Here is a 23,743-nt window from a genome sequence, read left to right as displayed (position 1 = left end):
CTCGCATTTCTCCGCTGGTCAGCCCGCGATTCACTCACATGTGGCATTTGTCTGGATCGTTGGGACTGGGAGGCTGCAGCAGCTGCTCGGGCGCGACCGCTTGCTCTCCCGTGCGTGAGCTGGAATTTGTGTCAGCGCCACACAGCCAGCAGTGTGGAAGACTTCCGCAGTGTTCAGCGCTACTGTAACACCGACGCGGAAGCGCCGCAGCGAGGCAGCGCAGCGCCGTTCTCAGCGCGCAGCCGCTGGCTGTTCACACGGACGAGCATTTCTCCGCGCTGGTCAGCCCCATAGACTGTATATATAAGGTCAGCCCGCGATTCTGCTTTCTCCGCTTGTTGTTGTACCCGTTGAATGTCGGGGTTCGGGGTAAATGATGGTCTTCATAGCCCCCCTCTCTCTTTCTCTCTCTGTCTGTCTGCTTGTGTGCTTGTAGTGGATGGGCAGAGGGGACATTTAATTATGTGATTGGGAAAATTAAAACTCCAGGACAACAGAAGGGGAATACAAAGTATGGGATGCATATTTGATAATTTATATCATAAAATATGTAATTTATATCATTTAAAATCATGGGGGGAGGGGGGAGCTAGCTCATTAGCATTTAAAGGAACAGGCACTCAAAACAGGTCACTCTGTGGAGGGCTGTTTTATACAGGGTAAAAAGGGTGCTGTTTTAAATGATCCTATTGGTATTTTGACCAAAGTATGTTACAGACATTTCATTAAGACCCCAAGGAACCATATCAACTTGTGGTATAATGGGCATGCTATGTCCCCTTTAAAGGGAAGGGTAGTATACTCCAATGCGAGTGCCTCATCATTCACAGGGAAAAGTTCACTTTTGTGCAGATTTAGTTTATATCCTGAAAATTGGGCGAGTATTGACAGCATGGCAGGCAAAGAAGTAGCTGGGCTTGATATAAAGTGCAAAGGATCGTCTGCATATGTTCAACTCCACTTCACTCCACTCCAAAATCCCTGAAATGTCTTGGTTACTACGGAATACGATTGCTAGTAGCTCTATGACCAAATCGAAAAGTAATGGGCTTAAGGGGCAGCCTTGACGAGTGCTCTGCTGCAGGTCGAAAGGCCGCGTCTGCTGAGAGTTTGTGAGGATTGAAGCCTTAGGGCACAGATATAATAATTTTATCCAAGTGATGAAATTAGACCCAAAGATTTTTCTAATATGGTGAATAAGTACTTCCACTCCACACGGTCAAATGCCTTTTCAGCATCCTAGGAGATGACACACTCAGGAATTGCATTGGAGGTTGAGTACAAAATATTAAACAGGCGGCGTGTATTAAAGTATGAGTAGCGTTTTTTTGACAAAGCCAGTTTGATTCTCTGATACAATTGATTGTACTATGTTCTCCAATCTGTGGGCCAAAACTTTTGCCAAAATCTTGGCATTAACAAGGATATGGGCCTATAAGAGGAGCAATCAGTCAGATCTTTGCCTTGCTTTGCGATGAGCGTGATACTTGCTTCGTAAAATTATGGTGGAAGTGTACCTTGTTGAAATGAATCTGACAGAACTAAACTTAGTTGAGGGGAAATCAGGGAAGAAAATAATTAAAAAAATTCTACAGGAAATCCATCGGGTGCTGGGGATTTATCCAGATTGCATGAAGAGATAGCTGCAGCTGTTTCAATTTGTGATATAGGTTAATCTAGTCTCGTTTTGTTGTCAGGAGAGAGTGTGGGAATGTTCAGTTGGTTTAAGAAATACTCCATCAAATTGTTATCATTATGGAATTCAGAGGACTATAGTCTGGAATTAAAAATCCCTGATGTGTAATTCATTTCGGTGTGGTCAGAGGAGATGCTTCCATCCTCCCTTGCAATTTTTGTGATCAACTGTTTTGCCTTAAATCCTCTCAGCTGCTTAGCCAACAGCTTACCAGATTTTTCACCATGTAAAATAGACCCTTGCTCCTCAGAAGCTGGTGTTCAATTGGGTGTGTAGAAAGGAGGTCAAATTCAGTTTGTAATTCCACTCACTTATTTTTATAACTCTGTGTCTTTAGCGTGAGCATATTGCAGGTCTAATTCGTTAATATGCTTAGTCAAATCGAGACGCTTTTTATCAGAATCAGAATCAGAATTATTTTTATTGCCAAGTATATTTACACATACAGGAAATTGCCTTGGTGTGGTTGGTGCATTTGGACATAAAAACAACAATCGGACATAAAACCACAATATATACAGAAAGAACAATAAGTTATGTTATGGGTTTTGGTCTTGATGGCCCGGAACCTTTTTCCGGCCTTCCTTTTCAAATTCACGGAGTAGGAAATAATCAGTCCCCTAAGAAAGGTTTTCAAAGTATCCCAAAGAATAAAGCTGGAGGTTTCATGAGAAGTATTTGTGAGACAAAAGGATTTTATCTGCTCTTTTACAAATTTGTAGAGTGGGCAAGTGTGAGCAAATCAGTGTCAATAAAAAACTAATCAATCCTGGAGTAGGTATGATGAACGTGAGAGAAAAAGGAATACTCTCTTCTGCTTGGATGGAGGCAGCGCCACATGTCACAAATGCCATAATTGGATAGGAAGGACTCAATAAGTGAAGCAGATTTACTCCAGTTCCAGGGTTAGGTATGGGGCGATCTCGCAATGGATCCAACCAGCAGTTAAGATTCCCACCGAGAACGATGATCCGGCAATGAAGAGAAGAGATGTTCAAAATCATCTGCATTGGGGGCGCACACGTTAGCGAGCAGCACTCCTGTATTATACGGTTTACCCGGGACAATGATAAAACGACCACTTATATCCGATATCACACTGTGATGTTCAAAGGGAACATTTTGGTTTATGAGGATTGAGACCCCCCTAGCCTTGACCTGGAAGGTGGACTAAAAGTGCTGCCCCGCCCACCGCGACATGAGATATGAGTTTCTTGTAAAAAGGCAATTGAAACTTTGAATTTCTTGATGTTTGATAGCAGTAGTAGGGTGATTTAAACCCTTGATGTTCCAGCTTAAAAAAATTTAGGGGGCTAACCATTCTCCTTAACTGAAAATGTAGGTTGGTAAACAAAAGCAATAGCAAAACTCCCTGCATAAGTCATAGAATGGAAACATAAGGCAAGTAATAAATCGAGAGCGAACAATGTAAGACCAAGGCTTGTAAAGACCCCCCAGGATGGTGTATACCAAAAATACATCTTCCTGTCTCTCTACACATCATCTTCAGCTCCGTTATTGTCATATGAAAAAAAACTAAAAAGAAAGCACCCCTGGGTTAACATTTCAGCTTTGCTGGAAACATAACCTTACCAGGGAGGGAAAACGGTGCCATTTCACTTTTCTTCTGTGACTCTGAAAGAATATATACAATACAGTAGGAACATGAAGCGAGCTCAAGAGATGCTGACGGTGATCCTCGGCCGTGAACTGGACTTGGTCAAATTTCATTTTGAGCACGTTGAAGGAGGTCCTGAGTTCTGTGGCTAGTGCCTCACGTTGCTGGTCCAGTAGCGTGGAGATAGCCTCAACTGTTAAGCTAGCTGTTGCGGCGTCGTCTGTTTTCCCGTATCTGCTACTTTTCGAAGCCATTTGGAGGCAAGCGTCAATAGTGTAGCCGAAAAGATTTAAATAAGGAACAATTTGGTTGGGGAATTGAGGGATAAAGGGGTGAAATATGAAAAGTAGGCAGGACCACCAACTTGTTGCTTCTACTCCATGCTGTTGCAAACCGGAAGTCCAGAGCCGTTGCAAGTTTTTCAGTAAATATATAAATATATGCTGAAAATACGAATTCAGTCAAACATATTAAAAGAACAAGTTATGATTCTCTTTAACAGTAGAACTAGCCTTTCTTTTAGCAACAAGATTCAGTTTTTTTCCTGGGTGGTTGGAGTGCCCCACCTGTTCAGAATAGCCCGTTCTGTGTCACGTTCACTTGCCTCCTGGTAATTTGTGGTGCTTTCTAGCAGACGTACCACATGTATCCCTGCTTTGTGGAAGAACGCAAATAACTGTCCAACTAATAAAAATTATTGTGGTAAAAAGTGTCATTCAGACGCCTCCTTCGGCATTGTGCCTCACTGGCCCACTGTCTGCCTGCCTGGTTTCTTTATTCAAAGCAAATTTTCTGCCTTTTAGAAGTGCGAGGCAAGACAAACGAACAATATGCCTGACTGCAAACAATGTGAGCGTGATCAGCAGGATCACAAGTGTGAAGCAGACCGTCTAAATGGGGTGTGAAATGTTGACAGTGCTGAGCTGAGTCTGCTCCCCCTCCCCTCACTGTGTGGAGGGAGCACCAGTGTTCAGTGTGGATTGGTTGGACAGGCTGCTGTGGAAAAAGGCCTCCAACCTTTATATTCCTTGAAGATGATGTACAAGCTCATTATAGTAAAGAAAGACAGAACCAGAAGAGACTGGCACTAGCAGCCTCAAAGCAATTGTTTGTTTCCTGCATTGATAAGAGCCGTTGATTAGGGCCAGATGAGATTGTGAAATGTAACAGCTGACTGTTGAGATTGTTTCAATTATGGAAAAAGGTTAGGGATCACTGTCCAAAACTTTTTCCATTTTACAGTGTAGTCTGGTAATAAACCCATTCATCAGCTCATAGGGAGCAGACCTCCACACTAACTTTTTTTTCACCACCTTTCCAGAACTGTGAAGCCCTGGTTCGTCACATCATAGTAAAATATTAAGGTCTTAAGTTATCTTCACATATCCATGAGAAATTTGATTATACAAGCTTTATGACTACTGCAAAATACAAACCATCAAAAAGCTATTGTAGCCATGCTAACTATACTAACAAGCGGCGACATGTATTTTCTCTCTCCGAATAAAACCTATTGCTTTAACCTCCTTGATAACTGAGACCAGCTGTGTGTCGTTTGTCTGTTGTTCACACTGGCACAGCGTGTGATCTTTCACCTGTTGAGTTTATGTCACAAACACAAATGGTTGCAACACTTCCTGTATGTGTTTCAAAATAAATCAGTTCACTTGAAATAGTGTGAAATAGTTGCAGTAGCAGAAGATGCACGGCTTCATACTGTATAGTACTTGTATTTATTTGAGTAAACAGGACTGCTTTTATACAAGGAAATATTTATTTATTGTCATATTCAAGGCAAAGACTATGTAAAAACATTGTTCCGCAGTAGCAGCTCCTCTGCAGAACATATTATTGAATTGAGAAGCTAAATATTGTGCAATGAACAGATGCTGTAAATATGAATTGATATTAATGTGAATATTGGGCATTGAATAGATAAAGTTGCATAGCTGCCTTTCTTTGTGTATATTTATGCTCGTACATTTAGCCTTTAACAGAAATTGCAAAAATAATAAATTTGAAGTCGGTTTTTTGGAAGATATCAGGGTGGTAGATCTCGGCTTACGTTTGGAAAGGGATCTTGTTGTTGAAAAGGTTGGTGACCACTGTTCTAGAGTGACCAATTGTGTCTGGATCTCACTTCCCTTCTCTTTTATCAAATAAACTCAAACCAAGGGCCAAAAGCATTGTTGTTTGTAGAATTTTTACTATGATAGATTGGTGTGTGTGTTGTGGGGAAATGTTCCACAGACATTTAAGGGGGCATCTTTGGAGGAAATGACAAATAGAGATGTTGACAAGCACAAGTTGGCAGGCGATTTAATGTGCTGCTCACAGCTGTACAATGAAATGAGATCTTAGATAATATATATATATGTGTGTGTAATGGGCTCTTTAACGCTTCCTCGATGTGATTTTGGTGTGTTCAGACCTACCACTTCTAGTTAGTGCTGTCAACTTGTTATTGTCAGGTCTGATCATGGCCCATTGTAGCTTCATACATGTTGGACTTTCTGGCTCTACATTCCCTCACAGGTCAGCCCTCTCAAGCAGGCCTGCTATTGGTCAAATCTTTTTTCTTTCCTCAGTGATCGTGTAATTCAGTGATAGTTCTCTGCATATCAGTGGGTACAGTGCACATGGATACTGCCAATGGCTAATTTGCCCAAAATATAAAAAAATACAGGCTAGAAACAAGTTTGAATTGTCACCCACAGTTTACTGACTTTGTAGCAGCTTTATATATCAAGTCTATATTAGGAATCGACCAATATGTTTTTTTATCAGGGCAGATACCGATTATTAGTAATCAAGGAGATGATATACATTTGCAGTAACAATTTATCTAGGTGTCAAAATTTAGAATAACAGAAACTCCAACACAAAACTTTGTTGAAATGCCTTTTAAGTATATGTCAAAATAAAAGAGAACTTTTGAACATTATTTGAAAATATAAAGTGTAGGGATTCTTTTGAAGTTAACTGAAAATTTAAATAAATGAATCAACAAATATAAAAAATAGCTGCCTAAAGTTTATTAAAATAAAGTACAGATAAATAAAACTAGTAAAACTTTGTACTGAAATTTCAGTTTGATCGGTATTCCCAATTCAACAGCACCAGATAGTGGTGCAGAAAGCAGAGTTTCCCCCTCGTAACACGAGCTGTTCACAGCAGAATGTACTGTGAAAAGGATTTTCCACCATAGTTTTAATGCTTATCTGTTGGATATATTCAAGCATAAATATTTTCAACACTTCCCGTTTCAAAATAAAAGCACTACAGTGTTTCTGGTGTTAGGGTTACTACTTTTACACAAGGAAATACTGTGATTTATACACATTCAGTGTTGATAGGCGTGACGTCTAACAAATCAGATAGTGCTGTGGGCGGGACATTACTCGAGACCACCCCTAACCCTAGGCACCTGGATCGAAGCCAAAGTAGCGCATTTTAAAGTAAATTGATATTATCCGCAATAAGATAAGGGGTTAGATAGATAGACAGATAATCTAAAAATATCTACCCTGATAATCATAATCGGTCTACCCTAGTTTAAAAAACCCAAAACCCTCAGATTATGGGATAGCACAATTATGCCAATTAAGACAAAGAACAGTGATTGGCGGTTTTGGTGAACACTGTCAATTTTACAGGGTTGTGCCCACTATAATTTGTAATGTCTTGTGTAGACATGGAATATACAAAACCAAACATAAAAGCAGATACTTGATGCAAACTTTCTTGTATTATCATTATTGATGTCTTTCATACCTCACAGCTGTGGTCTAATAATCTATCAAAGCTATGTTGGCTTCTGCTGCTGTGAAAGAATGAGTTTACTTATACTGGTCCCATTGTGATCATGTGTGTTACAATGTGTCAGAGAAAATCATTATGAATATGAAGTGTCATGACTCAAACTGATGTGGTTCTTTGCTTTGCTTTTGTTTGTGTTGTTCCTCAGTTGACATTTGTATTTGTTGTTTAGCCCTTTGGGGCAGTGATGAGATCAGTTCAGTACATCAGTTATATGCTGCATTTTAGAGAAGTCACTCTACTATTTTCTGCAGCATTTCCAATTGGAATAATTTAATATATTGGATACAGTTTTAAGGGGCTGTGACAAGATATGGGTCGAACAATCAAGTCCAGGTTTTAATTTAAAACCTCGGGTCGAACAATCAAGTCCAGGTTTTAATTTAAAATGAATGCATTTACTTTATGTTTCCATTCTCATTATCTCATTGTGAAACTTTTTTGTTTCTGGTTATCTCGTTGTTAATGCTGTATGTTTTGACAGATGTATGAAAACCCGCTCACCCATCTTGCACAGTGTTTACTCATGGTCGTGTTTCAGGAGTTATTTTGATTTCCTGAAGGCGAAGAGCGAGCCGGCTCTAGTGCCAGGTCCACATGCCTCTAATGATATCCGCCTGGATTCTATGAAGTCATGTTTTTGATTGTAGCGGCCCTCTTTTCTCGTACGGAAAAGGATAAAAGCCACACGTTTCTATCATCATGGTCATATGGTTTTGTAGGGACTGAGATTCCACTTATTAAACCATAACCTAGTTTTCATAATTTAATTCTAACATTCCAAAAAGTGCTATTATTCCACCCATGTGGCCTATTTTCTGTCTCGTCTGGAAGCCTAAACCAGGAGCTGCATATGATTCACCCAAAACCTTTATGTTGTTTTAACATAGTAAGCCATCGAGACATGGAGCTGTTTTATTTTCCTCTACGACCTCTCAATTTTTGGAAATGATCATTGGAGTCAAGGTTTCCAGAAAGGTCTTTGCAGAGTGTAATTACTTACTAATTGTGATTTTGACTTCATGTGGTGCCATGTAAGAATCCTTTAAGATCCTGTGCTCTAGCCTTTTTTCAGCCAAAGCCATAATAGGGAATTAGATTCAAAGACAATTACAAGTGAACTCATGTGATTATATGTTGTCTGTGCAGCATAAATATTGCAAATAATTGTAATGATTTCCATGACTGTGCTTCAGTTTTCCAAGACATTTTTAACAATTAATCAAACCACGCACTTATATGCACTTTGTCTTGGACTGCAAAGAGTTCATTTAGAGGCTGACTGCAAGGCCCCCCTTTTTTTGGAGCGCTGCTCTGTTTATGTGGCCCTTTTTCTGAGTGATATCCCATCCCATCCCACCCCACCAATATTTAGTTGTCAGGATAAGTCAGAGCTCTGAGCTTGTAACTGGCAGAATCTATTAGATCATGCACTCGATTGTGCTGATGAAAGTACACTGGTGAGGGATGAGGTCCTGGAAAAAGCGTGAAAAGGCATTTGAAAATAGGCCAGTTAAAATTTTCTAGAGTCTAAATTTACGTTCTTTGACCGGCTATCATTTCACCACTTTGTCATCTAGTCTAGTATTAAGAGGTACGCTCAGTTTGGAGTATTTTACATGAAAACCACAGGGTACATAGTAAAAGCAGGATTGAATGTGTGCAGAATCTACCATTAAAGATTTTTCATGTGAGATCACATGCAGTTTGTTTGAACACCGTGACATTAATATTTATGAATGTTAATGTTTTTAAATGTGTGTGTGATTCCTCAGTGGAGCAGGTTCCGGTGGAGTCCTACACAATCCCACTGTCGCAGGCTGAGGTCTTACAGGAAGGAAGTGATGTCACTCTGGTAGCCTGGGGGACACAGGTTGGTGATCCTTACTCATGCATCATTAACACACACTCTGTGGGTGATCTGAGCAGTTCCAAGTTGTCATCTCCCTTTGGATCATTTTTCATGACCACAGGAAAAAAAGGAGTTCAATCTTGCCTCGAGAAAAGATGTTTAAAGACGCAGAGGCAAGCCGTGGATTAACTTTAAGTCCATCACAAGCCCCCTCTGTCCCAGCAGGGTCTCTCAACCTGCAGTCTTTGGCTGTATCAGCTCAGACATCTCTACAACATCTAGGCTGTTCTTGGCTCTCCACACGTTAACACTACATGTCTGCTGCACACGTTCCATTATTGCCTTTCTTTTCATCCAAGAGATTTTTTTTTTCGCAGCTCCATATGAATGTGCCTGTAACTCACCAGGAGTCATCCCCACCTTCGATTGTGCCCAGACACTTAAACAGGCTTATCCGGGCTGTAATGTACCTGGTGAATGGGAGGGATCTCGGAGAGCGTTAAGGGCAAAACGTCTCCATCAAAGCCACTATTATTGTTGAAGGGGAGACAGAGAAGAAAGAGGATCCAGTAAAGTAGTGGAAAGCATGGCTCTCCTTTTTTTGAAGTGGCACTCTTCTTTCCCACCTCATTACTCCCCTTGTGTGTCAGGCCTTTGCAGATGAGAGAAAAGAAAACAACTTGCTCAGAGTAAAAGGAGCCAAGCCCAGTCCTCACAGTACAAATTTCAGACCACTCAAACAGAGGAAGTTTTATTTTCCTCCTCTTTATTAATGTTTTATTCCCTTAGAAAAGTCTATTGTATATGCATGCAGGTAATTATGTAATGGCAGCATCATTTTTAAATAAATCTTTTTCAGTTATTGAAGTTATTAACTTGTGAGGTTGAGGCCAGGGACTGTATCTTAAGAACTTTCTTGTCTTCTGACAACTGTCTCCTCTAGTTGATGATGAAGATTTATCACAGCAATGCTTATTAATAAGCAGCCAGTGATGCCCATCAGTAAACACACTCAATAAACTTGAGTTCTGCTTAGGAGGCTCCATAGACTATTGTTATAGATGGACGACATGACTGCTCCCCATAAGTGTCTCAATTGCCACCTGTTGGCTGGCTGCAGAGTAGGACATAAACCCCGCCCCCTCTCTGATGGTGGATGGGACATGGACCAAACTAGTACTACAAACAAGTCAAAGTACACATACACGTTTTTTTCTTGTAAGTTTGATTTGTAGTTATTTGATGCCATAAAAACAGGGGAAAATGTCTTGGCAGCTGAGATTGACTCCATTGGTTGAGCATGTGTATTGGTGGAACTGCGCTGCTGAGGCTCCATCCCCTGATCCCTACTGCGCAGACTCCAGCTCCAAATGCTCAAAGATGGCAGCGTTCATATTTTGGATATTTGGGCTTCATTTCTGGATAGTGTGAGGAAGTGGATAATGTCCATCTTTATATACAGTCTATTGTAGTCACTGATGGATAACATGCTGTGTCCATAGGAAAAACTAACAGGGAACAATTCTTAGATTATTATAAGTAGTGATGAATTGTCTTTTACAGCTTCCATGTGTGTTAATTTACTGAGCACTTTATTAGGAACCATAATAACATTCCCTTTCACTAGTTCCTCTCTTTGTTCCTGAAACTGTCTGTTCTTCATGTCATTGGTTCCAGAAGATGTTGAAATGTTCCTTTGAGATTCTGCTCCATGTCGACATGTGATTTATCTGTTATCTGATTTAACATTCATGCTGCCAATCTCCCATTTTCAACATCACAAGTGTTTTCTTTTAGATTCAGATCTGGGGACTGTGGACGGCGCCGAAGTTTATCAAATTGTTTCGTCCATAAAACCAGTTTGAGATGACTCTTGGTTTGACATGGAGCATTATCCTGCAGGAGGTAGCCATCAGATATAAAGTACAATTTTTAGTTAAGTAAAAGGATGAAGATGTTAAGCAATAATCTGAAAGGCTGTGGTTCTTTGGTATCAACGGGCACAAGATGTGCCAAGATAACATTCCCGATGCCATTGCCTCACCATGGAATCCATGGATTCATGCTGTTGATGCCAAATTCTGAACATACCATCAATGTGCCTCAGCAGAAGTCCAGATTCAACAGACCAGGTTATGTTTTTACAGTCTTCAACTGTCAATGAGCCTGCGCCCACTGCAGCCTCAGGTTTCTCCTCTTGGATCACAGGAGTGGAACCTGAGTGGTCTCTGCTGTTGTAGCCCACCCAGCTCGTGATTTGACATGTGTGTTGAGATGCTGTAAAGAGATTATCTAAGTTACCGTCGCATTCCTGTCAGCCCATAGTCTGCCCATTCTCCTCTGACCTCATCAAAAAGTGTTCCTGTCTGCATTACTGCAGCTCACTGGATATTATTTTGTCTTTCACACCATTCTGAGTAAACTGCAGAAGATTGTTGTATAGGAGATTAACAGTTGAGATAAGATAGACAAGATAAGACAACATATTCCTTTATTAGTCATGTGATTTGTCATGCGAGTCTAAAAAATTGCCCTGAGAGAAGCACTAGTTGTACAGTCTGACAGCAATAGGAAGGAACGACCTGCAACACCTCTCCTTCAGAAACTTTAGGTGGATCAGTCTCTCACTGAAGGAACCGCCCAGTGCTGTGATGGTGACCTGCAGGGACCTCAGTCCAGTTTATTGATCAGATGTCAACATCTCAATGTCCATTCCCTGGATCTTCACCAGTATTGGGGAGGATGGTCTACCCTTGCAGAAATCCAGCACCAGCAGACACCAGTCCACAAAGTTTTGCATTAGTTCTCTATACTCCCTGTTCTCCTCATCTGTGATGAGGCAGACGATTGCAGAGTCCTCAGACAACTTTTGCAGGGGACAGGAGTGAAGTGGTCAGTGTAGAGGGTGAAGAGGATCGAAGCCAGGGCCCTTCCTTAAGGGGTCCCCTTACTGTGAACAGCCATGTCAGAAATACTCAAACTGGCCTGTCTAGTACTAACAATCATGCCGTTATTGAGATCACATTTTCCCATATATTGTTTTTTGATGTATATATTAACTGAAACTCCTGACCTGTATCTGCAGGGTTTTATCAATTGCACTGCTCCCATCTGGGTGGCTTATTTTGATATGTGCAGGTGTTTGTAATAAAGTGCTCAGTGAGTGTATGGTTTATGTAATAAATTGTAGTGCTGTGCAGCAACTCTTTTATTTTTTGGGGTTGTGGGCAGATGTTATGCCTTTACCTAGGTCCAGCTGCTCAAGGCTTATTTGCCCAAGTGGTATGTGACATATTCCTTCAGCGATTAGGTTGAATTTCACAGTGTTGAAATGGCAAAACTAAAGCAAATGTGTCAATTTTGTTATTCAAATGCAATACTCGATGTGAAGCAATGCCAGTATTGTGCATTTTGAGTAATTTTTCCTTTTCTTTTTCCACTTAGATCCATGTGATGCGCGAGGTGGCCAACTTGGCCCAAGAGAAACTGGGAGTGTCATGTGAGCTCATCGATCTACAGACCATCCTTCCCTGGGATGTAGAAACTATTTGCAAGGTAACCCAGTCACCAGTTAAACTGACATAAAGCAGGGTCTCATTCTCTAAGAAACTGATACATTTATTTTATTGTGGCACATCCTGTTATCTATTTAAAGGTCCATTGTGTAGGGATTAGTGTTATCTAGCCTCACTGCTAGAACCAACTGAAAACCCCTTGCCTCACCTTCCTCTTCCAATCACGTAGGAGAACTAACGGTGCCTTTGAGTAAAATAAACACACTAACAGCCCTTGAAAAAGTTCGTGTTTGGTTTTATCCATTCTGGGCTACTGTAGAAACATGGTGGAAAAACATGGTGGACTCTAGGGAAGTTAACAAAAACACAACAATTCTTATATAGGTCCAGATTACTCAATACTGATAAACCAGATAATTATGGATATTATATTCGATTTCTGCCAAAAGATCCCACAAAATCCTGCACACTAGACCTTTCTCTAATATTCTCTCAATATACAATGTTTTTCGAGCCAGTCTCAATCTTTTGGGGATATGCAGAATATCTGCATTCTAATCTCCAAAAAGACACATCACTTGTCTTGAATACTGTTGCCACTGAAGAGCTGTTGTTCAATGGAATCATCTTCCTACTGTAGATGTGTGTATTTTGGTGCGATATGAGGCAATGTTCCTCTGGTCGGTGTGGTTCTCTTTGGGGCCTGATAAACAGGATTCCTTCCACTGCTAGTAAACCTTGAATATGTGTTTGTGTGTTGCCCAAGTCTTATACAGGCAATGGCACTCACCAAAAACAATATTTCATCTGGTAGGGCTTTCAGAAAAGAGGTGCTTTCCAGTGGATATCCCATCTTTATTTAGCTTGAAATGATGGAAGGAGGACAGTCTTAGACAGTTTGGGGAATCGTGGCAGAGAGAGATTCCCTCCTGGTCACCAAACGTGTTTGTGTATAGAAGACTAAACCAGCAGGAGAGTCAGATGTTCTGAAAAGCGCTTTTGAAATGAAAACCAAAGATCGCAAGGAGCTTCTCAGCAGGAGGTGAACCAAGTGTACGCATCCTCTCCATTTACGGAACACTGCTTCTTAAATGGTTCTTGAAGATGTCACATGCTGCCTTCTAAGCAGATACATCTTTATTTTTGCATTCATGCTCCTCTGTTTAACATTTGCCTTTTGTCAGTGAACACTCCAATGCGCCTGCCGCCAAGCAAACTTAATAACCAACAGTTAAAGCACAGGATGCAACTGCGGTAGGAGGGTAGTCATTTAAGAGGGAGTCTTTTGGAACTGAAGAGACTGTAGTATTGTTCTGGCACTGAACACGTGCAACCTGAAGTGAGCAGCAGTCAGTTACAGTTACAGATTGTTGGTTTAAATTGGGGACTTCTGAAGTGAAAGTCGTCTTCCTTTTTTTGAAGTAGTGCTCCATTACAATAACTGCCATGAAATTGAATAGTGTGTTTATGTGCTGTGCTAAGTGGGTCTAATGCCAGGCCTGCCAACTCGTACTCGTCAACAACATCTCTCCTTGTCATTTCCTCAAACCAGATGCCCCCTTAAATGTCTGTGAAACCGATAAACCAATTTCGCCACTCACACTCACACACACACACCATATTTGGCACTGTTGCATTACACTGATACACTGGTATCCCAACAGTGTTTTTTTTTTTCTCTCCCCTGTATGTCTCCATTGAGAACATAATTTTCCTGTTGTGTTCTGCTGGCTGACCACAGAAAGTCTCTTTTTAATAAAGTGATTATCAAATCTCAGTGAAGGCACCAAATAAATGACTGCTACAGTGCTGGTTTACTTATATAAGACTCGTCAACACAAAGGTGTCATCGGGGTGGTGCAGAAAACATTCACACAATATCTTGTCGTTTTCCTTTAGTGCTGATGGCAAAATGCTGAGATGACCTTTAGTGTCCAAAAGTAGACATGTGTTGCAGCACTTGGCCTGAGCATTGCCTTGTGTTGCTGCCACCTCTACAGAATTAATATACATATTAATTTGTTACAAATGCTTTTTGAGTTCTCTAAGGTTTTCTTAGTGTGCTATTTGTGCCAATTTACCATATGATAGAAGCAACATCAAAATAAACAATTTAATAATCAGATTAATTGGTTTTCACGCAAACTTGCAAAAAATGCTAAGACTTTTCTCATTTTCTCTTTTAATAATAGTCATGCCATTGAGAAAAACAGATATTATAATCATATTACCCTTTCTCTCAAGGATACAGAAACGGAGCACTGGTCACTTCCAATCACTGATTATTATTGTCATCATACCAACCAGTGCATCAGGTTCAATCTGTAGAACTATCCTTTCAAAAGTGGACAATCTTAGAACAAAGCCAAAAGGTGTGGCCTAGAGTGCCTTTTTGAAGAGTTTTCACAAATATCAGATACATTAGGATACATTTTATAATTTTTTTCTTTAGAATAATCTAATGAATGCATGATTTTAAATTGAATCAACTGTAACCTGGCATTAACCGAGCCCGAAACGATCCTTTCTTTCCCTTCCCTCCACATCTCATCAGTCAACTCCACACCAAGATCTGTCTCCCAGGCAGATTTGATATGTTTTGATAAAAATAAAAAAAACATGTCAGCATGTTTTCATCATCATACCATTGGATGCCCCTTCTCCGCACCTTCCGGGACTCCCACAAACTTCAAATTTAACCGTCTTGAGTGGTCATCCAAGTCATTCAGAACGCTGTTTGTTGCCTATAGCTCCTGGTAGGCCCTCTCTAGAGCATATAAGAGAGTCCAAGCGGGGAGTAATGGAGTGCATGGTATCTTCGATTAACTTCCTCATCTCCATACGTTGATTTTCTATAGCACCTAATATTGCAGATGGCTGAGGCACAGCTACGTTGAGATTCACTGCTGTGGTTGTGCAGCCATGTGCTTATTGTCAGGTACAGCATCGTTTGAAAGGTTATGCAGCTCTTTCTTGTTCTAATTGCCTTTTCCAAACCTGGCCCAATCAAAACCAGACAGGAGACCCAAAATGTCAGTCACACAAATACTAATAAACTCAAACTTTAGCGTGATTATTTATATTAAATCATATGTTTGTCCCTTTTTCAGTAGTAGTAGTAGCTGTTGTTAAACTCAGTTTAAGTTACCATAGTTCTACATCACAGTAACATAGAAACCCCACTGCCAAATAGAGTTTTGGCAATGTGACTGCAGAGCGGTGCAGATGCACCAGCACACAAGTATAAATACTCATAACAGCATAAACCACTTCGATTAATTTCTCAGAAATTATGAAAATCCTTATTAAATCAACATGAAAAAGCAGCTGGAAGCACCTTTAATGTAGAATATTCTGCAACAATGTGGAGAATAGACACAACTGCGTAGAATGGAATCACTGCCCTGGTTGTCCTCAATAACCCAGCGCAGTGGTGGCCTAAGTACTGGGTGCTGCACAGCTGCTCTGTGCTGGCATTACTTCTAGATGGTTCTGTGGCTGCAGCTCTGCTGGTGCTCAGACATTAGGGTTTTTCTTCACACTGGAACCCACCCATGCAGAAGTACTTTAAATTATATATGAAGCACCATTTCAGGGATGCAAAAAAAATAATTTTTGCTACTGATTAATCTGTCATTTATGTTTTATGAATTGATCAAATATCTAGCTCCCAAAAGGTTGCATCTAGTTCATTTAGCCCAAGGTTTTCAAATGTTTTTACATTACCAGCAGTTTGAAACAGGATTTTGAATTTACAATGATATTTCGAACAGAAAAGCACAAAATCCTCACAGAGGCAATAAAAAGGCAAAGTTGCAAATCCAGAGATTTATGATATTCAACTTTTAACAGATTTTAGACATCATGTAATATATTTGATCCCACAAAAGAAATATATTGCATTGCCCTGACTATGATACAAGGTTGAGTATTAGAGAAAGTAAAATTTAGTTTTAGTTTTCAAACACGTAACATTTCTTATGTTTATGCCCAGTGTTCACACTACAAAGTTTTCGAGCTCCTTGAACTGAAACCTGGTTTACTTTTGAAAACTCCAGGGTTTAGTTTTATTCCGGATGGACAAACGGTGGCTTTTGGAGATGATGACATAGACACTCACATATGTCTGATTGGGTCTTATCAGTCCTGACTGACCAGTAGTGAATGTAAAGCATTGCTAACATTTACCTTCAGTAACTGTTCCATCTCAGCATAGGTCCAAGAAAATATATCCCTTGTCTTTTTTTTCACCTTTTCTGCTCATTTGTAGTATTTTCTACAGCTAAGCAACCAACTACAGAGTAGACAATCTGCCTCCAGTTTACACTGGCACATGCAAGTGTATGTGAAAGGCCATGTGATATGCAATTTACAGAAGAATACCTAATCTTGTGAATAACAATAATTGTATTGTCCTAAAAATATAATACACCCACTGATTTGTTTTTCATATGTATTTTCCAGCAATAAATCAAGTGGTACAAATATTGTTATATTGAGGTACCATCTTTACCTTGGAGCAGGTTTTTCTGTACACTATTTAGATACAAAAGGCAAAAAAAATGAAATGCACATTTATAAGATCAGCACAAGTATTTCCTCATAACTGATGACAGCACAGTATAATCCTAATGTATTGGCCGTTACCTTGGTTATATTTTCATCACTGCTTATGATTTTGTGTTGTTTTTTTGTACTAGATAAATGGTTTAGAGTTGGTTGAGCCCTTGTCAGGGGTTACCCTCTGATAAACAGATATTTGGGTCCAGTGTTAATCTTATCTGTGGAGAGGGAGTTGGCAAAGACATTGTGTCAACTCCTTAATTCAAAAGATTGTACACCTGGTGTCTAGCTTTTTCCAGCATGCACACGTCCCCCTAAAGCCTTTTGTAGCTCTTATTAACTGGCCATCAGATACAGTCAGTGTGCAGACAGTGAGCTTAGCTGCAGACACACATCCGGCCGCTGGCAGCCAATTAAAGGGTTTCATGTCCCATGAGTCACATGTACCTTGCATATCTTTCAGTCAAGGATGTGTGTAGGATACATGTGCATGTTTTATGTGTTAAGCTAAGATTGAAGTGTCTTTTATCATAAGATACCATTACGGCAGTGCTCTGGAGGACCATGCCATCTTATTGTTTTCTGTGGGATCCATTCTGGCAACTTGGATCTAAACCGGTTTTTGACAAAAGGAATCATGTGTAGAAATTTAGGACAGAAAACTGTGGGTATTAGATTTTTTCACACTGTCTCAAGCGTACCAGTAAAATATGCAGCTTTTATTACCTTCAAGTAGCATCCTCCAAAGTCTGAAGTGTAAACTGACTTGGAATAGAGAGAATGGCACCGCTTTCACTCCCACTTCTCACCATAAATGCAAAAGTTATTGCAACCTTTGTGACTAAGTACAATCTCCTGTGAGTGCATAGCTGACTGATAGTCGCAGTTTAAATTTTCACAATTAGACCCAGCAAGTTTAAGAGGAAGGCCAAATATAGATCAATTAAAAGTAATACAAAATCTGAGTTTATCTACAATATTCAATGAAAAAACTTTTAAAACATCAGAAACCCTAACAGCGTTTGGTGTATTTCTTATAGCAGTAGGTCTCCTGGTTTAGGAAGCCATGAATCATGATGAATATTTGGGTGGGACCAGGTTAGAGTTGTGGTTTCTGTACACATAAACCACCTACTCTCTCGGTCACAGATCCCATCAGAATTAATCATCACGTGTGGCTGCAGAGGGCGCTGTTCCAAGTTACAGTGTTGCTTTAATGGATGACTAAAATGGCTGGCCGTGGAAATGCTTTGTCGTGTTTGGTCAGAGTATTTGGAGATGTAGAATGTACAGATGCTCATGTTTGGAGCACATGCTGACAAACAGCTGTTTCATCCGTCACTGAGTAGGCTGCTTTATGCCACCAAACTTGTTTAATGGCTTTTATTGCCTATTTTAGCTAAACTTTCTCACACAACATGTAACTCTGTTTTTGCACACTTCCACATTTGTTTGACTTGGCTTTGGAATGTCCAGTCAGCATTGTAAAAAAATCTCTGCTCCCATTATTGTATTAGTCCATTGCTGGTGATTCAGCCTTATTCTCAGGTTTTCCATGCTCAAGATCTGGCCAGTGAATAATCGAAATGGTTTGCCAGGGCTGGTTCATAGTCATTTGTTTTTTTAACCATGATTGGAGATGATACTTCCCACAGTGACACACACACAGGTATTTTAGGCAGGAGCTTGTTTACCCTGTACCCTCATTGGCCTCCACAATGGGCCTTTTTTTCCCCTTGTTGCCTTTAACTGAGCAACACTTGCATAACTGCCTTTCCAAGCAGGCCTGTCTTGCTAATTTGAGACATGTAAGATTCCCCAATTTCAATTTTACCAAAATATGCAAACGGACACATTTTTTCCTCAACGTTGTTCCTGCGATTAATGTTTTACAGCACTCAAAGAGAGCAATGAATATGATGATGTCTTGATAAAGGCAATTACAAACTATTTTACAAAAAGGTAAATCCACAAGATGCATTGGGTTGAGAGGCTGGTACTATAAGGAGTGCTGATATCTTTTGGGTGAAAAAAGCTGTTGTATAGACTCTGTTGTGTTGGTATCTTAATCGTTGAGCACAAGGTCTGATCCGACAATTTTTTGTCCGTCAACTTACTTTTGATTTCCTCACATTCTGTTATTGGAATCATCCCAGAGATTTTTCATTCAATATTCAACCTCAGGGAGTAAGTCAGAACGTGTACTCCTCGCAAGTCTGTGCTAGTATATGAGCTTCCATATGCTCATATAAAAGACCTAAAGTTGTACTGCGTCCAAATTCATTCTTTTGGGTATCAAACATTCACACCTCATGGTAGCGATTTTCCACAGCTGAGAAAATATTAAAACGTCAATAAAACCTTCTCAAATCCTTCCTCCAGCATAATTCACCTCTCTGCTGTCTCTCAGCTGGGCAGAGCTTTGTTTACCCAGCATGCATCACTTTCTAGCCGCATGGGTGTTTTATGAGGTAACATGTAACATTCATGAGTTTTTATACAAAGATGGTTTAAAGTGACAGTCAATGTCTCTACAGTGTTTTACATTAATTATGTAGACTTTGGCAGCCCACCATATTATAATTTGTCCTGCATTCCACACTTTAAAAATCAACATTTCTTATAACAACATAAGATTTCTCTATCTTGATGTTTTGGTCTGTTGCTGCATTTTCTAGCTTTTTGCAGCTCTATTTACAGGGTGTGTTGCCTCGTGCTTGCTTGTACTATCATCCATGAAGTTGCTACTGTCAATGCAGACAGTCAGACCTGATCTTTTCAGCTGCAGTTGTGCGACTACATACAAGTGGCATGCAATGCCGTTTTCTCTCACGCAAAAACTTATTTTTGAAATCCATACAAAACCTCTGCAGATTTGCTTCGTCACATGAAGCAAATGTTTAATTTGCCCCCTCACTTGCACAGATCAGAAGTGTTTGATTTGCCACTGCTTTGTGTGACTGTGCCCTTAGTCTGTGTACCTGTCCCTCAGAATCTGTTGTGTCTGAGAGCAACGTTGGAACGTGTGTCCACCCCCCACTACCCCGCTATATATAAAGATTAATTCTGTGGGAAACGCTGCTCTATGTGAGGAACACTGTGGCAACGTGACTTTCAGTGAGTTTCTCTGTACCACACTACAGCAATGAATGTGGTCTGCAAAAACAGTTTAGTTTTAAAACAACAATTTGTTATCTTATTGTGAAGATACTGAGTTTGAGTATGATGCATAGAATCATATTTAGTCTGTATTTATGATAAATATAATCCCCAAGTCCTTATGACCAGAATTGGAGTTAATGAGAATTGCCACCAGCCTCTTGGAGTGTGGGTTGCAACCATTGTTCAAACCTGTCAGGGTTACGACATGTCAAGCAGTTTTATATCTCATCAGACAAATTGCGTAAAACCATGCCAAAGTTTTAAAATTGTTCATGGGACATCTTGATTTGCTTAAGCAGCTTCAGTGTATGAATATGTAGGAGCAGTGCCAACTCTGATGCTTTGAGATGGCCTGTAGGTCCCTGGTGTGTCTGGTAACCGTTTTCCCCCCAGTTCATTGTGTTCACTTAAATGTGTGTAAACTTTCTCCCTCAATAGATGTGTCTCTTGGCCTGTGTTCCAGCTGAAGTCTGTGTGACTGCAGCGCTGCCTGGATCGCAGCCCTCGTAGTGATGCAACCAATTTGGCTGAACCTGTTCAACTCTCAAAAACATATGCAGGAGGAGTCACTTAGGGACTTTATGTGCACCAATATCTCAAGTCTTACGGAATATAAATAAAATGTGTAAGTTGAAAAAGCAAAGACCGAATTTGTGTGAGTGTAAGGGGTTCATGGGGTGCTTCAGCAGGTATGTGCAGCTGCATCTGTTGTGGTTCTTGGAAGTGATGCAGGTTGCAGTGTCTGCGTGTTCTGAGTGCTCTGGAGTCTGTGGAGTCACTGTACAGATAAGACCTCCTTATCAAGGCTTCGCTCACCCCCCTGACTCTTTCTTAATGGTTTCAAGCTGTAACGTGCGTCCTGAGTGAAAGACGGCACGTAGATATAGAGAAGTTGGACTCACGGTACGCTTGGTAGCATGGAAGCAAATGGGGACACCAGTGTTTTCTGCTTAGTGTTAACTCGAGCATGTGGTTCTCATCTAGACATTTGCGGTTATTGTTTTTAATACTACGTACCATAATTATATAGGGTGAATAATATGTCATTTGACTTTGCAATGAAGAGACTTAAGCAGAGCAGCACAATGGAACATTTTCCTAAATTTCCACCAAACATTAATATGGAACATTATCATTAAAGACATGATACTTTATAAAATATTTTATTTTGTCTGTTTATGCAAAAGTGATTCTGGCTGCCTCAAACGGAAACGGTCTCCTGATAATGAATAAAAACAAACTCTGAAGCCATTTAAACACTAACTTTAATATATATGTCTTCAAAAGGAGTTTGGCTGTGGCTTTCAGTGGGAAAACAAAACAAGTCACCTTGATGCTCTGATTTCCCCCCCTAGCCCCACTCGTCAGCCTCTTCTAAACATGTTTTGGAAAATTTGCTCCTAATATCAAATTGATCATTGAAATTATTCAGTTTTTAGCTCATCATTTTTACTCACGGCATGAATTTGCCAGGGGATTTTCCGTTTTCTAAGTTTTAACACAAGATTGTTTTGCCACGTCTGGCAGTGGCAGTTTTAATTTTAATTCCATATTAAACAGTGAGAGTTTGAGTCTGTTCACAAGAGACCCTGAGCTCAGTCACACAGTAAATGATAATGATGATGATGGTGACATCAGCTTATTAACATTCCATAATTTAAAACTTATTTTCTGTGTGGTGGATAGCGGGACATTTTTAAGCCAGAGAAAAGTGACAAATTTATATTAAAAAAATGTCTGGACACATTCCCCATCCCACCACTTAAGAAGTCTGCAGCCTAATTATCCTTATGCTTCAGCTATAATGATGTAGAGCTGTGAAGCGCGTGGCGTTGGTCCATCAAAGCAGGTTTCTGAGCTGCCACATGGAAATTTGTTGAATCAAGTCTGCTTGAAAAGCATGTTTGCTTGATCCTCATTTGCCTGTTGCATGTCAACAAAGCACAGCAGTTTTTGTTTAAGTTGTCACTGCACTGATGATGCTCAAACCCAGCCTTGAAACTTCTTCACTTTGTTGTACCCTGCCACCAGATACATCTCTGCTCCTCTGCAGAGACATGGCCACACTTCACAGTTTAATTTGAACCAGGCAACATCACTTTTCATTTTCAGATGATTCCCCTGGCGTTTTTTCATCAGCTCATACGTGTGTTTCCGTTAAAGCGAACTGCATAACTGAGAGCAGAAATGATGGCCTATCCCCTTTGCTTCATTTCCCAGTTTAAAAGATGAGCCTTGAGCTTTTCATTATCAGAATTTTGAGCAGCAATTTACGGCTACCAACAGATTGGCTCCAGATGATGGGCATTTTAAACAAGAAGCTTGTTTCCACTGTATTTAAATGAGAGCAAGGCAGAGGGAAAAACTGTACAGACAGTAGTTGGTTGTAATGGTACATAAAAAGGTTACCGATATGTAAGCAGGGTCTGTCTGATGAAATAATACCAGACAATTTCTACCAGTCAAAATAATAGTATTAAAGCAAATAATATATGCTAACTATGAAATAGATCATTTTTAATGTGAGCCTATAAAAGATTATGAGCATTATAAACCATTTTAATGTTTGCCACTTATGTTAGATAACATATTTCTGACTTAAGTAGTTAGTAGACCAAAGACATAATTCATGATTTTAGCCTTTTATCATTTTCTGCTTTTACCCTCGGTGATGGTATAAGTACAATTCAATAGTATTTAAACAATGTTTATTAATTTTCACATTGAACTGGAGGGAACTCTAATAATGAAATAGTAATAAAATAATAATTTTATCGTTTAAAGTCAAATAAGGTTTGCATTTATGAACTATTTTAAGATGCCTTTTGAAAAAGGCATCTTAAAATAAAGTGCCTAATTTTAGAAAAAATAAATAAGATGTAGTTTGAGTTTCCCCTTTTTTCTTAACTACATTCCACATATAAACAATCTCAACAAATAAACAGCTCTAACAATCCTTTTTTTTGTTCCCACTTTCCCTTGTTCAGTGAGAGAAGTAAACTCGACCCTGTGCGGCCAGGATTTACTACCTTAAAGACAAAAAAGCAGCACAGGTTAAAATAAGACTACCGTAAATACGAGAAAGTTGTGCAGGTTAAAATAGAAACGCTCCGTCAAAATGTAATAATAGGTCTGGGTCCGTATAGAACAGTGTTCCGGACCGCGGTCTCCCTATTGATGACTTATGCTTTTGATGATCATTTCTTCATAATTTTTTCTGCTTCAGCTTACTCTTCGGGTGAATCCATGCTTTGACGAGGTGTAGCCACCTTCCTTACGATGCTTGGACACAATCGCTGCATTTACATAATCTATGACGTCGATTACATCGCCCCGGCCCTACTTTCAAAGCTAGCTGCTTGTCCAACGTGTGCAAACTCAACAGTTGAGAACATTATTAATGTACAGGATTCTGTGGATGTGCAGAAAAATTATATGTTGAAAAACATGTAACAGCAGGTGTCAAACCTCTTGACAATTTGGCTTTCATTCATTGTTGGAGATTCCAATTTTTTTTT

General features: G+C 39.9%; 1 protein-coding gene across 1 annotated transcript in view; it reads left to right on the top strand.

Annotated features, from left to right (window-relative positions):
* Positions 1 to 23,743, top strand: part of bckdhb (branched chain keto acid dehydrogenase E1 subunit beta) — a 64,087-nt gene that overhangs the window by 15,585 nt on the left and 24,759 nt on the right. Inside the window, exons 7-8 of the mRNA XM_035163360.1 lie at positions 8,909 to 9,006; positions 12,430 to 12,540. Of these exons, the coding sequence (XP_035019251.1) occupies positions 8,909 to 9,006; positions 12,430 to 12,540 (209 nt within the window). The remainder of the gene's footprint in view (positions 1 to 8,908; positions 9,007 to 12,429; positions 12,541 to 23,743) is intronic.

This window comes from Hippoglossus stenolepis, chromosome 8, assembly GCF_022539355.2.
Source record: "Hippoglossus stenolepis isolate QCI-W04-F060 chromosome 8, HSTE1.2, whole genome shotgun sequence".
Classification (NCBI taxonomy): domain Eukaryota; kingdom Metazoa; phylum Chordata; class Actinopteri; order Pleuronectiformes; family Pleuronectidae; genus Hippoglossus; species Hippoglossus stenolepis.
The sequence above is the reverse complement of the archived record's forward strand: the minus strand, read 5'-3'. Positions and strand labels throughout refer to the sequence as shown.